The 16,891-nt window shown below is 46.9% G+C and overlaps 1 protein-coding gene across 1 annotated transcript; it reads left to right on the top strand.

The window, feature by feature from the left end:
* The first annotated feature begins 2,895 nt into the window (after positions 1-2,895).
* LOC119197573 (cytochrome b5 reductase 4) lies at positions 2,896-15,607 on the top strand. The gene is made up of 15 exons (XM_037454006.2): positions 2,896-3,020; positions 3,237-3,390; positions 6,093-6,193; positions 6,758-6,833; positions 7,136-7,217; positions 7,300-7,357; positions 7,899-7,992; positions 8,419-8,451; positions 8,542-8,664; positions 8,841-8,981; positions 9,502-9,648; positions 10,427-10,577; positions 10,905-10,991; positions 11,399-11,560; positions 14,626-15,607. Exons 1-15 carry the CDS (start codon positions 2,937-2,939, stop codon positions 14,678-14,680), a joined length of 1,548 nt encoding a protein of 515 aa, XP_037309903.2. The 5' UTR covers positions 2,896-2,936; the 3' UTR covers positions 14,681-15,607.
* The last annotated feature ends 1,284 nt before the right edge of the window (positions 15,608-16,891 follow it).

Here is a 16,891-nt window from a genome sequence, read left to right as displayed (position 1 = left end):
TTAAATATGATTCATATTACTGTCATCATAAACCAACATCTTTCTGCTCTCCCTCCCCACAGAAGCCTCTGTGGATGGTGGTTCTATCTGATGGTGGTTGTCCCTCCAGTGGTCCTGCCGTACACCTGTTCTGCTACTTGCAATTACTTAATTGAATGTATTGTACATCTTTTACATTGTTTATTCTGCAGAGGTGTGGACTCGAGTCATGTGACTTGGACTCGAGTCAGACTCGAGTCATGAATTTGATGACTTGAGACTCGACTCGACAAAACGTACAAAGACTTGCAACTCGACTTGGACTTGAACACCGATGACTCGTGACTTGACTTGGACTCGAGCCTTTTGACTCGAGAAGACTTGCTACTTCCCATGAAAACTGGGGGAGAACATTTTCACACCACCGCGCCGCTCTGTTTATCTGCATCTGTCAAAAAAATTATGCGCCACCTGTATGCGGAGAGCGCGCGCTGCCTGCACGACATCCAATCACTGAAGTCCATTTGACCGTATCAACGAGACAGCTCGTTCATGGTTACAAAAATCAGGATTTTTTAACCCGGATTCAGACTCCGATGGAAATCCTCGCCAACATTATGTCAACGTCCGTTTTAAAGTAGTGTAATGAGCTGAGTTAAAGTTATTAGTTAATCAGTTATGCAGATGTTGCATGTGTTCACGTTATGCGCTGTTACCAGCTGTAGTTACGCGAGACACCCCGAGTTTTGGGGGGCCGTGAATGCAGAAGTGTTCGTTCGGCGTGGTGACGGCCAACAGTGACCGAAGTTGAGTTGTTTTATATAAATAAAGCCAGTCATCGCCTCCTTATTTACGCTGCAGCATTGGGGTGAGCGTTACAGTACTATAACACAGTCACAGTCGATCCACCATTACCCTTCCCTTCGTAGTCTAGGTCTGTGAGGCAGCGCACCATCACCCAGGGTTCCCCGTCCCCACTATAATAAAATGACTCGAAACTAAAATGGTACGACTTGTGACTCGACTTGAGACTTGTTAGCTGTGACTTGTGACTCGACTTGGGACTTGCTTCGTCATTGACTCGACTTGACTCGGGACTCGAGGGCAATGACTTGAGACTTGCTTGTGACTTGCCTAACAGTGACTTGATCCCACCTCTGTTATTCTGTACACATGACATCCATTGCAGTCTGTCCATCCCGGGAGAGGGATCCCTTCTCTCACGTTCTCCCTAAAGTTTCATCCCTTTTTTCCCCATTGAAGGGTTTTTCATATTTTGGGGAGTTTTTCCTGTGCTGATGTAAGGGTTTCAGGACAGAGGATGTTGCATGTGTACAGACTGTAAAGCCCTCTGAGGAAAATTTTTGGGCTATACAAAATACACTGAATTGAATTGAATTGTAGGAATCCAGAGGTAAAATCAGCAAAAGTATGACGTTAGATTAAAAGCTCCAGAAAGCAAAGAAGAAATAGAGACAATTGAGTGGAATTACAACCACAATGCGCCAGGAACCGCTCCATGTCCCGTGTCGAAGTGTCCTTGAGCAAGACACACACGGTCGTCCTCCAATCAGACACTTAACCCTGGCATTGTGACTAGTGTGTGAATGTTAGTTACTGATGGGCAGGTGCCACTGTGTATGGTAGGTCCTGTCATTAGTGTGTGATTGGGTGAAGGATGTCATGTAGTGTTAAAGCGATTTGAGTGGTCGGAAGACTAGAAAAGCACTGTACAATAATTTATCCATTAACATGAGCAGCATAGAAGGCATCTCATAGTATGTGATCACATCATGGCTCCCTCTAGTGGTTGGAATAATATATGCAACAAGTTGTATCCTAACCAGATAATGAACATAAAAGGATCCATCTGAAGGGTCACATGTTCGTGGGTGAAGAAGCCGGTGAAACCACCAAGGAGATCCTGCAAGGATACTTGCAGTTGGTCTCTCCAGCTCTGTTAAGTCTTAACCAGCACTTGCACTTCTATTTTGAAGTGAATCCTCTTAGCAGATTAGCCTTTCAAAAGCAAACCCTTCAGCTTCTCTGGCGACAGTCCTAGGTACGCTTCATTACATTGTACATACAGGTAAATACAATGTCGACGCCATGTGACAGACCATTTTTTCAGAATGTCTTATGAGAACCAGAGAGACTCAGAGGAAGATGGCGATGATGACACCGGTGAGGGTGGAAAAAGCAGAGGACATGGTGGTTCATCCGTCACCTCGATATTCAATAGTTTGATTGCAGGTGGGTTATTGGCATTTCAGCCAGTCAGTTAGATTTTAAAGCACAGGAGCCATTAATAATGTTTATTTTTACAGTGTTCCATATGTCAACCCTGTCAGAGGACCAACATGCATGAACTGGAAGTACTGCAGCCATTACTTGTGTTTAAAGCACACCCTAAAATAACTACTTCCTTTCTTGTTTTATGCAGTCATTCATAGATTTATCACAATTGTATGATACGAACCATACGAACCGTAGAGGGCAACGGGGGACCGTCGCAGCTTGATGACGCCGTTTGTTGACAATGCCAACAAACTGTGCGACATGTGGTGTAGTCTTCAGTAGTGGTAGAGCAGCCAATGCAGGAGTTTTTCTGGCAATAATCCCTGGACAGCTATAAAGTTACTCATTTAGATGACACACATTTGATTAATAGGGCATTTCCCTTCATTGAAATGCAACGTGACCATGTACAATTTGCTGTCATTAGTTCGGGAGGCTTCTTAGCCTAGCTTAGCTTAGCCTCGTAGCTAGGCTCTATTGCTCAGACCAGTTTCAACAGAAATGTGTCACAACGGGGGAACAACTTGGTCCTGTAACGTCGACGTCTAGCAGCAGCGAGACTGCGTTACAGAACAGCCGCTTATGTGTCCTTGTGGGCAACTGCCGTTGGCTGAATAGGTCTTCTTCGAACCTGGAGCTGCCTCCGAGGCGTTCCCAACATGCTGAACATCCCGAGCCAGTCGTTCCCCGCGGCGCGCTCCCAGCAGCGGGTCGCTGCGTCCGGCCAGTCCGGAAGAAACAAGGTGACGTTAACTACCCCAAGCGCAACAAGCGGGTCTTCTGTGTACCCATCTAATTTCTAAAATATGCGTCACAAGTTGTCTTGGAGCTAACGTGTGTGGACATAACAATTACCAGAGCATCATGTGTTAACTAAACGTGTATGTTGACATTGTGCCACCACACCGCTAAGTGAGCAGGTGATTCTCAGTGAACGGACTCTGCTCTCGTTTCACCAGGTGGCCTTGAAGCCGGGCCATAGTCTGATGGACTGGATCCGGTTTTCCAAGAGTGGAAAGGACCTGACGGGGCTCAGGGGCCGCCTGATTGAGGTCACCAAGGAGGAGCTGCAGAGACACAACACAAGAAATGACTGCTGGACGTGCATACGAGGTGAGACCACACTAATGTCCACTAGATCACTTAAATAAATCAAATTATCAAGCAGAATTTGAACTAGAATGAAAACTAAGTTAGAATTAGAACTGGTGCATTTCTTGAATCCAATAATAAAGGCTCTGGTATAGGCACCATCCTTGCTCAATGGTAGGGAAAACACTGACTTGTTGAAGAATTCCAGAATTCTGGATGACTAGCAGACACACTCCAACAAATGAACAATAACTTGTTGTCATTATCCAAGCAATCAAGCAGTTTCTGCCCATTCGTTACACAAAGGATGCCTTCTTGGCATTTTTTAACTTGCGCCAGGGGGAATAAACTAAACCATTCTCTGGGCAGTATACCGTGAGATTAAAAGTCCACATCATAGAAACACTGGTCCTCAAACTTTCTGTTTGTTTTACTCATGAGAGGAAATGAAAAGAATGCAGCAAGACAATCATTTATTTACTACATATTGATGGAGTTGGAATTTGTTTGGATACACTTTCTCATTCAATGAATGAGAAATTTTGGTCCAAACTTTTGACTGGTACTTTATATATTAGAAATACTTCAAAAAGATAATATGTGTACATGGCGATATAAAGGGTCAGGGATGCCCATTTAGGCATAAATTTCCATTTTGACACCACCTACAGATCAAGCGTATTGTGAATTGCTTCCCCATGGTTAAATCATCCTTCAAACTGGGTCTTCAGGAAAAACATTCATAAAGTTGAGGGGCTTTAAGGGGCGGGTAGACATTCAAATGGAAAAAAGCCCGGATCTCACACTCAGTAGGGTTAAATTGTGTGTTTGGATCGTTTCGCAGGTCGGATTGGATCAGCTCAAAGGCATAGAGGGATACAGATCCTGTTGTTGTTTGTTCAAAACAGCTCGTCTACAACCATTCACGCTATTTATTTGCATAAATCATTTCATAAACACATGTCTTTTAAACTTCACACCTCCAATTTGTATGACATACATGAAGTTCTCTGTTTGTCCAAGCCGTGATGATGGTGTAATTTTCTCTCACTTTGTGAAGCTCAAACTGTAACAGCACCACCTCGTCTCTGTTTGATGGAGCAGATCAGATGGCTGCCGAGTTCTTCCTGTTATTATTCTCATCCATGTCACAGTCTCAAGTGTCCATATATGGAGCCAGGGCAGAGTATGTGTATATATATATATATATATAGATACATACATACATACATACATACATACATACATACATACATACATACATACATACATACATACATACATATACTGGAGCACCAGAGTAAACATGTAATATATGTCAGTCATAAAATAATTGGGAAAATATCTCAATGGATCAGATCAGAGTTGCTATACAGTCGAACATCTTTTTAAAGCAGATGAAGAGGAGCAGCTGTAGTTTGTGGTGCTGCTGAACTGATTGAACTGATTACACTGACATGTATATATCTAATATTTATTCATATTGGATGGAAGAAACACATAAAACGTTACTGAGGTGAACGTTTCATTCAGGGCTTTGAATTACATAACACTGCATTAGCTCTATAATGGTGTCATAGAGTTAAGAGGAGGTTGGGTACAGGAACAGTATTTAGTTAATATTCCGTTCATATTTTAGTGGACAGGACACCTACTGTTTGCCTTCCTGTTACTAAAACATCAAGAGGCTATTAATAAAATTGGCCATGTACCTAAACCTCTTCTGTGTCTCAACATTAATAGTGATTAATCTCATAGTATTTCATATCTATGATGCAGGGATCAATGGGGCTACAGTTGGATAGGTGAACTTTTTCAAAGAATGAAATAAATACAAACATTTTCAAGCATATGCAAGCAGCTGACCACACATTAAATATCTTCGAGTTATATACAATACTTAATATGAGTAAAATATTCATTATTATTACAATTCAGAGCTTCAGAGTTTCTGAAGTTCTGCTGCCGGTTTAGAGTCTTGATGACGGTTATCCTCATTTCCTTTAATTAAAACATTGTTAGTTTTAATGCACGATTATAGACAAAAATACTTTAAATTTAAACATGAAGTTATGAATCTAAACTCTTCCCTTCAACAGACATAACGTTACCGGTGAACACCATCAGTCTCTGATTAAAGATAAAAAGTTACTAACACTCAAAACGAGTTATAGTATAGCTATATCTCATGCATAACTGCTACGGAGACGTGAATACCAGCAGAGCTTTTCACAGAAGCCTCCCGAGAACAGGGCTGAGATGAGCAGACCTCCTGGTGTGGAGGAGTCTGACGGTCCGTTATCTACACCTCACATCTCGCACATCCTGGAGTTAAATGTTAAGGAGGCTTAATGTTGAAAAACAATTAACTTCTCATCTGAAAAGTCCATTCCGTGACATAAATATAGTTTGACTTACAGTTGTGTTGATTTTCCTCTGTTGTTGCTGCCTTTTGCTGTGGTGAAATGCATTCTGGGATATTTGGCTCTCACAAGCACAGGCAGTATAATGGGCAAGTAACATGACGGTTATAGAATTGGAGCAGTACTCTGGCTGCGGCTGATGACGAGTCCACACGCGGACGCATGTTGAGAAAGGGCCCGTGTCCCACTGCACATATGGGTTATTTGCTGAGGTACATACCTCATTTGCTGAGGTACATACTCAGTCATTTGGTGAATAACTCTCTTATAAGCTCTTTTTTTCCATTTCCATCTTGTCAGGTATGGTTTATAATGTGACCCCATACATGGACTACCATCCTGGTGGGGAAGAGGAGCTGATGAAGGCAGCTGGAATAGATGGCACTGACCTGTTTGACCAGGTATGGGATCTGATGGAGGGAGAGCACTGTTAAATGTTCTATAGGGAAAGGTGTGTTGCTGCTTTTCTAAGTATTACAATAAAAGTAATTTACTTTGTCTACTTGAGGGTTTAAATGTTACTCATTATTAGGATGGAACTGCGTCTAAACAGTAAAATCCCTTATTCTCAGCAGTTACGTCCAAGTGGAGAGCACACTGAGGGCATCAGCAGCCATGGGATTACAAATCTGTGGATACAGTTTAGGGATATTTCAAAACAGTAAAGTCTGCTTTTATTTCTGTTTCCATGTTCCATCATGTTTTTAAACATGACAATACATTTTAGTGTCGAGCTGGGGCAGCATCAAACATATTATTGTTATATGATAAAAGGCGGTGAATATACGTACATAAAGAAAACGCAGCAGGAGTTAAACCAAGCCGGCGGACCCTGAGACAACTGAGACGTATTCAACGTGAGCTGTCTTCTGACTACTGGTGTGGTTCTCTGAGCTCTTTAATGTGGGTATGTGTGAAATGATGGGGGTTTATGTGTTGCTATGGTAACATGTGTTTGTGCATAGGTCCATCGCTGGGTAAACTATGAGTCCATGTTAAAGGAGTGCCTGGTGGGGAGGATGGCCACTACAGCAATGAAAGGTAACCTCACACCCACACTCAGCGTCTCCGCCTTACATATGTTGTGTAGCCCAAAATCACAAGTCAAACCCTTTACACTGTTGAAAGTTCTGTGCTTCCTAATATTCCCGCTGCTGTCTCGCAGATTGTTTGTGTCTGATGAACCAGTTGAATTCCCATTCATAGACACAAACACACACTGGATGTTGTGTAGGAGTGCTTATAGTAGGAAGAGGAACAGCATAGTGGGCCTGGGGATGGACCTAAAGAATCCGGCTGTGCTTCAGTAGCTGCTGGCATTCATCTCTGTTTCTTCTCTTCAGCCATCGTACCCTCTTCACCTCAGAGCAGCCTCGCCCCCCCCTTGTCAATGGCCGCTCCCACAGAAAAAGACTCCCGGCCGCGGTATGACACCACACGATAAAGGCTTGTTGAAGATGAACTAATGTATACACACGCAGTGATGTCATTGTGTCTCTCTGTGCAGGTACGACTGGTTCCAAACTGATGCCACTGTTAATCTGGTGGTCTATGCTAAACGAAAGGTAAGGGACTCCCATCCCCAGGGCTGCAGATACGTTACTACGCTCAGCTGACACGGACAGTGGTTTATAGACTTAAATCAAGGCTGGACAAAGAATGGGAGACCAGTTTTATCTCTGAAGCCACAAAGACTAACGTGACCCTTCCCCACTGGCCGCTGGTACAGAAACCTTTAGGAATACTCCTCCCACATGAAATAAATCAAAATGAAAGCCTGCTTTGTTATTTGAAGGGGAATTCACTTTGTCAAATAGTGCTTTAGAACATGAAATCATATCAAGTAGTGCTTTTTACACTTGGACACCATATGATGGTTAGTGCATATGAGGCAGCTCCTAGCGACCATCATCTGAACAAAGTTAGTGTTAGTTACATTTTCAACCGTTGTCTCCCAAAATCTTCTCATTGTTTGCCCGTAAAATCAACCCGGCTGTTTGACGCTTTTCTGAAGGAGGCTGCAGGCGACCTGAATCTCCCCCAATAAAGACGTCTGTGACCTGTCCAAAGCTTCCTAGATCAGTGGTTGCATGTCTTCTGTGTCAGATCCCCAGCTCCGGCTGTACCACTGTTGACCTGGAGGCGGGGGTTCTCCGGCTGGAGGTGGTGCTGGGGAACATGTCCTACATGATCCACTTACGTGAGTAGAGAGGCGGCTACTCTACTATGTGCTGTCTAACTTAAGACTACCGTTTTGCCACAGCCCTGCAGTGGTCAACGCACGCGTTATTCATGTGGCATCGTTACGTCTGTAAGATCAGGACCACACGCCGACATTAGGAAGGTGTTAGTGACCCTGTGTGGCGTAAGGGCGCTGGCTCTAACCACTGCCTTGGCTTAGTGTGAATCATACAGTTTATATTGCCTCTGGTTAAATGAATGTCCTCCTGATGCGTGTTGGCTTACCAGCGTGCAGCGAGGACATGTGGTTGTGCCTCCCTGCTTTCCCAAATGACAGTGAATGATCCTTGAAGAGTGCACAGGTGGAGCATGGTTCGTATGATTAGACCTGTACACAGCATTTTGATGTGCTCGTGATGTCACTGTCCTGTTGCTGCTCTTCCAGGTCTGGCTGATGACGTTGAGGGAAACGTTGCTGGTAAGACAACCTCTTAATTTGAAGGGAAAAAAAGACAGTACTCTATATGTTTCATGCTCTCTTTGTCTTAAATACTCATGGGTTCAACAGTCCACAATGCCCTCCTGGTGGGAAAGATCCAGGTCAGCATACGCAAGCAGACTAAAGGAAAATGGAGCAGTCTTGGTCTGCCACTGGAATTGCACAATACATTTCTACGCAAGAAGGACCGAGGTGAGATCCAACGTTCCACGGATCCTTTCCCCTTATCTTTATGACATATGTTGTGTCACAGCCACATCCCTGCACAACCCTAACCCTCTCACCAGAAGTTTGATGGATTATAAGGAAGTCAGACATTACAAAGTAGGGAACATGTTGCACTCGAGTCAATTGTCTCCTTCTTCCAGCTCTGCACTATCGGGATTGTGTGTTGGTGTCAAAGACGGAGGTGAACCACAATACCCATGTGTTCCGATTGCAACTTCCTCGTGGGACAGTCATGCATGTGCCTGTTGGGAAACACGTCTACCTCAAAGCCCTCACTCAAGGTAAGGAGCCAAAGAGTCTGCTGGGTGCAGTAGGTCCGCCTGAAGGGTGGAAGGCTACACATCCCCCTTCAGATGGGGTCTGTTCCGTTTATTCATGCCACCTTGAACATAAAACCAACATGGTGATGTGAAACAAAAGTAGAAATTCAAAGCTTAGTAAACAGGAACAGCTTCCTGTTTGTCTGCTTCAGCAGAGCCCTTGTTGAGACTACACCCTAGAAGAGGTTAGTCCAGATCAGCAGTTCTCACCACCATCACAACTTAACGTAACAAGCTGCCACCCAAAAACATCCCCGGATTTGGGTGGCAGCTTGTTGAGTTAAGTTGTGATGGTGGCAGACAGACCAGGTGAGAACTACTCTCCAGCCACTTTATCAGGTCTCTTGATTCTTGGTATTATACTTTCAACAAGGTGTTGACATTCCTCATGCAGCAAGAGTACTGATGCATGAAGTATCTCCTCACTGAGCTCATGAGCTGTTTGAAGCTTCACCTGAGTATAACGTGTGTCCCCATCCAGGCACCGAGGTGGTGAGGCCATACACTCCAGTAGATCAGAGCCTGGTAGCCGCCCCCCTCCCCTCCTCCCAGGAAGCAGACCTCTACCTCATGATCAAGGTCTACCCTGACGGAGTGTTCACCTCTCATCTCAGCAGTCTGCACGTCGGTAGGTCAGCAGAAGGGTGGTGGTGGGGGGGAGACAATGACTACATGCTCTTTTAGTCAGCCTCGAACTGCATTCTGGGAATAACGCAGCCAGGAGAACTTCTCTCTCAGCTCATGGCGGTTTCTGTCCCTCCACATGAACACACATTGTCCCACTAGGAGACACAGGAGGGCTCTTATGGGATTTACCATCACTCACAGTTTGCACAGATATTCCATAAATGAACCACAATGTGGCATGAAATAGATGTAACAAGGTTTCAGTTGAATCAGGATCAGGAATCAGGAAACGTTTATTGCCATAATATGTTGGACATACATGGAAATTGTCTTGCCGGTTGGTGCATGACAGAAGACAGTACAATAAAGTAAAAAAAAAGTACAATAAAACATAATGCAAATAAGATAAAAATAAAATAAAAGTATAATAAAATATATGCTACTTGGTTAGTACGCTAAAAACTAAAGCTATGGGTTAGTAAGTTAGAGGAGATAAGATAAAATTAGAAATAAAAATAAAGATAAAGTGCACCAGCTAAACATAGTGACGACTCATTGAACTCATTGTAACCGAAGCTGAAGGCCTTTTGGTTAGTTTATGCCACCGAGGTCCAGAGAAAATGGAATAGAGAATGGAATGCTGCACACACCGTAGATAAAGCCTCTAAACACTGAAGCATAACTACTGTGTGCTGTGATGACTTCACTGATTATTGCACTGTTATAATGACTCTGTATCTCATGCAGACTAAGTGAACTAATCTAGTGTTACTGTCCAGGCGACTGTTTACCAGTTAGCGGTCCAGAGGGTACTTTCAGTCTCCGCCCCCTGCGTGATGTCACAGACCTCTACCTATTAGCAGCAGGCACAGGGTTCACACCCATGGCTCGCCTCATCCAGCTGGCCCTACAGGACGTGGACACCATCAGGTGGGAACTCTCACAGGCCTCAGATCAGCAGACATTTCCATCGTACTCGACACGGGTGTGAAACCATTAAACAGGTCCCAAACATGCAGAGAGAGATTTACCAGAAGAACACAACCGTAACAACCTAACGCACACACACACACACACCTTGTCTTGTGTACTTGCTGCATGTAGAATGAACACTGATTCACACTTGTCTTCTAGGTTTAACCAATCACTTCGCTGGGTTTTAATGTGTCCAAAGGAGACGTTTTTAGAACGGACAGTGCGTTCTGTGTTGCTGCTTTGGTCATCGATTGTAACTCCAACGTGTTTGTGTGACCTCAGGAAAACCAAGCTGCTCTTTCTGAACCGCCGAGAGGAGGACATTCTGTGGCGCCGGGAACTGGATGAACTGGCTGCTCGCAGTGACAGGTGCTGCAGCTGTGTGTCCCCGCTCGTTAGGAATAAGACGCTCTGAGACGTGTGAGGACAGAGAGGCTCGTAGACCAGGGGACTCTTGCCCCTAATAATGTGACTACGTTGTGTGAATGCTAGTTCCTGATGTACAGGTGTCCCTGTGGATTGTAGCTGCTCTCATCACAGTGTGAATGGGTGAATGATGACATGAAGTGTTTACCATGTCTTTGGCTTCTAGTATTCTTGTGGTCAATGTTGGGAATCCTATTGAAGAGGAACAACTGGATGTATGTCGGTCTTCCAGCAGTTGTATTTGGCTCCATTCATTCTGCTGACTGAGTTGGACAAACTGACGGACACATTGAGGACCTTCATGTCTTTGTACAGTACATCATGTGTGTGTGTGTGTGTGTGCGTGTCAGGTTTCAGGTAGACTACGTGCTCTCCGATCCCACCGACAGCTGGACCGGCAGGACAGGGAGGGTGGACGAGTCAATGCTCCAGGACTTCCTCACCAGGCCAGACGGGTCCAAATGCTATGTGTGTGTGTGCGGCCCTGCGGCTTTCACGGAGCTAACAGTGGGGTGTGTATTATTACCTTCACTATTGGACCGTACCTCAGTCCGTCCTATGGTAAAGACGCCAAAGGAATATTGAGCATGCTGGTTTGAATGCGTAGATCTAGCCTCGTCCAGTGTGTTCTCCTGGTGTGTGGAGGCTGCCATCAGCTGCTCACACACTCTCCTCCAGGTACTTCTCCTAGATCCACAGAGCTGCTCTGATATTGACTGCTTGGAATGGCCCCTGGAGACATTTTGAAATCCCATCATGGTGGTCCGTCTCCGGTTACAAATGTAACGCTGCGTAAAAATGCTGTGGGAACGCCTCTGCGTGACCGCGTCATGAAGCACGTGTGAAATCTAACCAATGGCAAGCTGGTACGTCATAGGCGGGCGACGCCAGGACCAGGATGCTATAAAGGGACCCGAAAGGCAGGACTGTCTCTGAAAGGCCGAACCAAGTGCCACGGTCCAGCCGGAACGGGGGTACTAGCAGTAGGCTGACGCCGTCCTGACGGACGCACTCCAGACCCCTGGGAGCAGAGAAGCCGGGGAAAAGGCGTACAGACATGACCTCGGCCATGCCTGCACCTGTACTACATCTCCCTCACGCATCCTCTGAAGGCAAACAGCTCTACCTCGGTAAGACCGCCTCTCCACAGGAGCTCCACCACCTCGGGGTGGAGTCTCCGGGCCTCGGCCCCTGTCTCGGCAGGGCGTCTTCCCCCTGGTTTAGGTACCATATGGCCAGAGCCCGCAGGCAACGCCGAGTAATCTTGATCAGACGGCGCTGGTTTCCTCGCGGGAAGAACCCCTTGGCCCTGAGCCACCACTGCAACGGTCTTAAGTGTAACAGGCCGCAAGGGATTACGTTGGATGCCGCTGCCAGGAGACCTAACAGTCTCTGAAACTGTTTCACAGTGAGTGGCTGGCCTAGCTTGGCCTGCTTGACTGCAGAGAGGATCGAAACTACTCGAGCGGGAGACAGATGTGCCCGCATCGTGGTCGCAAATAATGCCCAGGAAGGTGGTCCTCTGCACTGGGGACAGCACGCTTTTCCTGCCGTTGAGCCCCAGACGGTTGATGTGAGCAAACACAACATCTCGATGTTGGGCCGCCTGCCGCTCGGATGGCGCTACAATCAACCATGTAGTTCCCTGGAGACGCAATGGTGCAATGGTAAACGTACGGGGTGAGAGGGCTAGGCCGAAGGGAAGAACCCGGTATTGGTAAGCTTTGTCTCCAAAAGAGAACCTCGGGAACTTCCTGTGTCGTGGGAGGATGGGGTTATGAAAGTAAGCGTCCTGAAGATCAATCGTGACAAACCAGTCCTCGGACCTGATCTGTGCCGCGATCTGTTTGAGAGTGAGCATCTTGAAGCTCAACTTCGTGACAGCGCGGTTCAAACGGCGGAGATCTAGTATTGGACGCAAACCCCCATCCTTCTTTGGAACGATGAAGTAGCGGCTGTAATAGCCCGACTCTCTGTCTGGAGGAAGAAGTCGTTCCATGGCTCCCTTCCGCAGCAGGGTCTGTACTTCTTGCTCCAACACCAGAGCCTGCTGGGGGTCCACCACTGTGGGTTGCACCCTCCGAAATCGAGGCGGCCGCCACCTGAACTGGATGGCGTAGCCTCCGTCGATTGTACGCAGGACACATTGAGATACATTGGGGAGGGCTCGCCACAATCCCAAAAAGTCTCTCAGGGGCACTGGCCCCTCAGTCCATAGGAGCCCTGGTGGCTACGGAGCGGCCGACGGACTTGGCCGTCTCTTTGGTGGCTCTCAGCGCGAGGTCAGCCGTGTGCCGCAGCTCACGAACTGCCTTCTGAGTTAGCTTCCCTTCGGCCACGTTGGCAAGCAGCTCTGCCTGATACGCTTGGACGAGCGCCATCGTATGCAGGCAGGAGGCCGCCTGCCCTGCCGCCGAGTAAGCCTTGCCCACCAGCGCCGAGGTGGTCCTCAGGGGCTTGCTGGGCGGCACCGGTGTCCTAAGCGACACGGCCGCGGGGGATACATGGCCCGCCAGGGCCCCCTCCGCGGCCGGCATGCTCACATAGCCTCAGCTAGAGACGAGTACAAAGCCGTACGTGGGTTGTACACGCAAGCGGACACCGGCTTCCCCCAGGACGCCGACACCTCAGTGTGGACGTTCGGGAAGAACGGCAAGCACCGGCGCGGAGGGACTCTACGGGAAGGCAGAAACCGTTCGTGCAGCTTACCAGTTGTAGTAGGCTGCTGCCTATCTGCCGGCCAGCTGATGTGAAGCTTATCAGCGGCTCGAGTGAGGACCTCCAGCAGTTCTTGGGCGGCGGCGGGGGAATGAGGCGCCTCGACGCTCACCACGTCCAGCTCCTCGGAGCTGCAGGATCGTGAGAGCAGTGTCTCGTCCGGGGTGGAGGGCCGGGAAAATGCCTCAGCCGTCCCGGAATCTTCCGCGAGATCCACCTGCGATTCCCACGAAGACATCCGGCGCTCTGCCTCAGCACGAGAGAGACGGGAGCGCCACGACAGGCGCTCGCAGTCTCCACAGCTACCCCCCTCGATGGCTAGCTGAGAGTGCTCCACGCCCAAGCAGACGACACACAAGGTGTGCGAGTCCCTACCCGTAATGAAACGGGTGCAAGAGAGGGGCACACTGGACAAACCGCTCAGCCATCACTAACTAGTCAGACTACTTCACACGCACTAGATGAAGGCACAGAGATGAATGGTCCTGCCTTTCGGGTCCTTTTATAGCGTCCTGGTCCTGGCGTCGCCCGCCTATGACGTACCAGCTCGCCATTGGTTAGATTTCACACGTGCTTCACGACGCGGTCACGCAGAGGCGGTCGCACAGCGTTTTTACGCAGCTCGAGTTCCCTGAGAGGGAACTACAGGGAATGCTGTTTCTTCACTTCTACTTAGTTTGCTCTCACGGTACCCTGTTCAAGTCATATATCTCTGTGAAATGTACAGGAAGGGGCTTCAGCTTTTCACACTGCTAGGGGCGCTATGGAGACAAGCGCAACCCATATCGCCGTAGACATCCTTGTTCTTTGTCCCCGTGTTTGCACTTAGCAGTGTCTTTCCTTGTCCCCCCCCTGGCAGGTTGCTGAAGCAGCAGGGCTTCAGTGAAGACGAGCTCCACGCCTTCCTGGGCTGACGGAGCTTAGACTCCACCCAACTCCACCCTGCAAAGTCTTGAGTGCCTGTAAGACAGACACCGTTGACATTCATTTATATACTTGCTTGTGAGAAATGAATGGGAAGAAGTTGTATTTCTATGCACCAAGGTAACCCCCCCCCCCCCCAGCTGTTATGGGTTGTAAAACAGTCACACATTCTCAGTGTCTAAAACAAAGTTTAAACTTTGCAACGGTTTGTCAAATATCAGACCCAGAGCAATAAATGTGATGATGTAAACTGGTGTATATGATGTATACGGATGGAATGAACCTAAGGATATTTATGGGTCCCATTGTTCCAGTTACACAGATGCAGTTGTTAAATAAATCCATTATGGACACGTTTTAAAGGGCTTGTGGCAGGTTACATATACTTTCAATAACATTAAATTTGAATGTTTTAAAGAAATCCAAATGTGCTGACTTGCGTTTTTAATGACAAACTATGCAATGACTTCTTAGTGGCATACATTTTATCATTTCATGTATATACATACAATATATGTATATATTTATATTTATGTGAGGAATCAATTCAATTAAATAAATTTTGACTGGCCCAAATATGCCTCAGAGGCTTTTTATAATCTGACCATGGACAAAAAAGCTTATTTCAGAGTAATCTTTCTCTTCATATTTGCATCAAGATCAACATCCCCTGTCCCAGGAACCCACGTGGACACAGGATGGAGAACGGTTAGGAAAAGAGGAAGACGCTGTGAGGGTAACAATGTGGGGATCCTCTGTCAGGATGAAGTGGGACAGATGTAGAATGTTAAAATACGTTCAATGCGTGTTAAAGAGAGTAAGCCGTTCAATCCCCTTTTCCACATTTTTGAATTCTGGACATCATGGAAGACGTGTCCAACAGACTGTGAGATGTGATGTGGGATTCGATCTGTCCACCTTGGAGCTGGCAAACTAAGCACAGGGACGGGGGGGGGGGGGGGGTTCTGTGGACGAAGATCGAGGGTACCAAAATAAGGAAGTATAACCAAACATGACCTCCAAAATAAAACTAAAAGTAAACAAAGGCCAAGGCCGTCCCTGTCCAGAACCCTGATGTCAGTGAGGAGTTCATGTTTCTCAGAGCGGCATCGAGAGGACATGGGGTCACCGCTCAGTTGATCCGCCCCCATCAGATGACATGTGACAGAGGGTTATTGTTCCCTTTGTAAACAGTGTACCGTCTACATGCCGTACACACACATACAGTTGACTCTTCTGTGGTACGTGTTCACATCATGAACTCGTCCATTTATGAATGGACTAAACTTGAGTGGCATCACAGTGCGCTGTGCATTATGGGATTGCCCTTCTGATACGCTGCTCTATACACAGTCCTTAATGCATTAATGAAAACAACGGGATGATGATGCCACTATGATGCTGAGCTATTAGTTAGTAATTCACGTCCTCCCCATCAAGGCAAACCTACGCTGTAGAGACCAGGGTGCTGCACATTAATAAGAGTCACATTAGTAGGATGCTAAGTGGATCTGAATCCTCTTAGCTTTTATGAGGTGGTCTAAAAGTGACCAGTTGCGTCTCGGTGTCTTAAAGGACGTTACAGCCAAATGAATGAGAATGCAAGGGTTAGGATGGCGCCTTCAACAGGTTTATATTTGGACAAGTTCACAGAACTTTTAAACTGATGAAGCAGCAAAGAAAACAACATGACATGAAAATGCAGTAAACACAAGAGAATGATTCACTCGTTGCTTTTTGAAGGTACTTCAAAACAGGAAATGCACATGTTTTGTGTGGTTTCCTGTCTTTGTCAGTTACACAGTGAACAGCACACATTTCATCACATTATTGGGATAAATGAAACCAACGACAGACTGCACCGCCATCGCTGCATGGAGGCTCTTCCTCATTCTGCATGTGGAAACAAATGGAGGCGGTGCTCGTGTTACATGTAACCCGTGGTTTCACTCTCCTCCATGCATTAGGACGCCACTAGACACCAAGTGGACAATGACCTTTAACCTCCCGGCGACAGGCTCCATCCCCAGCAGACAGGACCTGCAGGGTACAGAGTCTGCCTTAAGCTGCCCAGTCCGCTGTAGTCCAGTCAGCCAATCAGCAGGCGGTATGACCACCGCCACATCGTGTTCTCAGCGGGGTTTTAGAAGAACATCTGAATGCTGCCTGGTGTGAGTGTGAACACCCACGTCGGGGTGCTC

Source organism: Pungitius pungitius, chromosome 11 (assembly GCF_949316345.1).
Source record: "Pungitius pungitius chromosome 11, fPunPun2.1, whole genome shotgun sequence".
Lineage (NCBI taxonomy): Eukaryota > Metazoa > Chordata > Actinopteri > Perciformes > Gasterosteidae > Pungitius > Pungitius pungitius.
The sequence above is the reverse complement of the archived record's forward strand: the minus strand, read 5'-3'. Positions and strand labels throughout refer to the sequence as shown.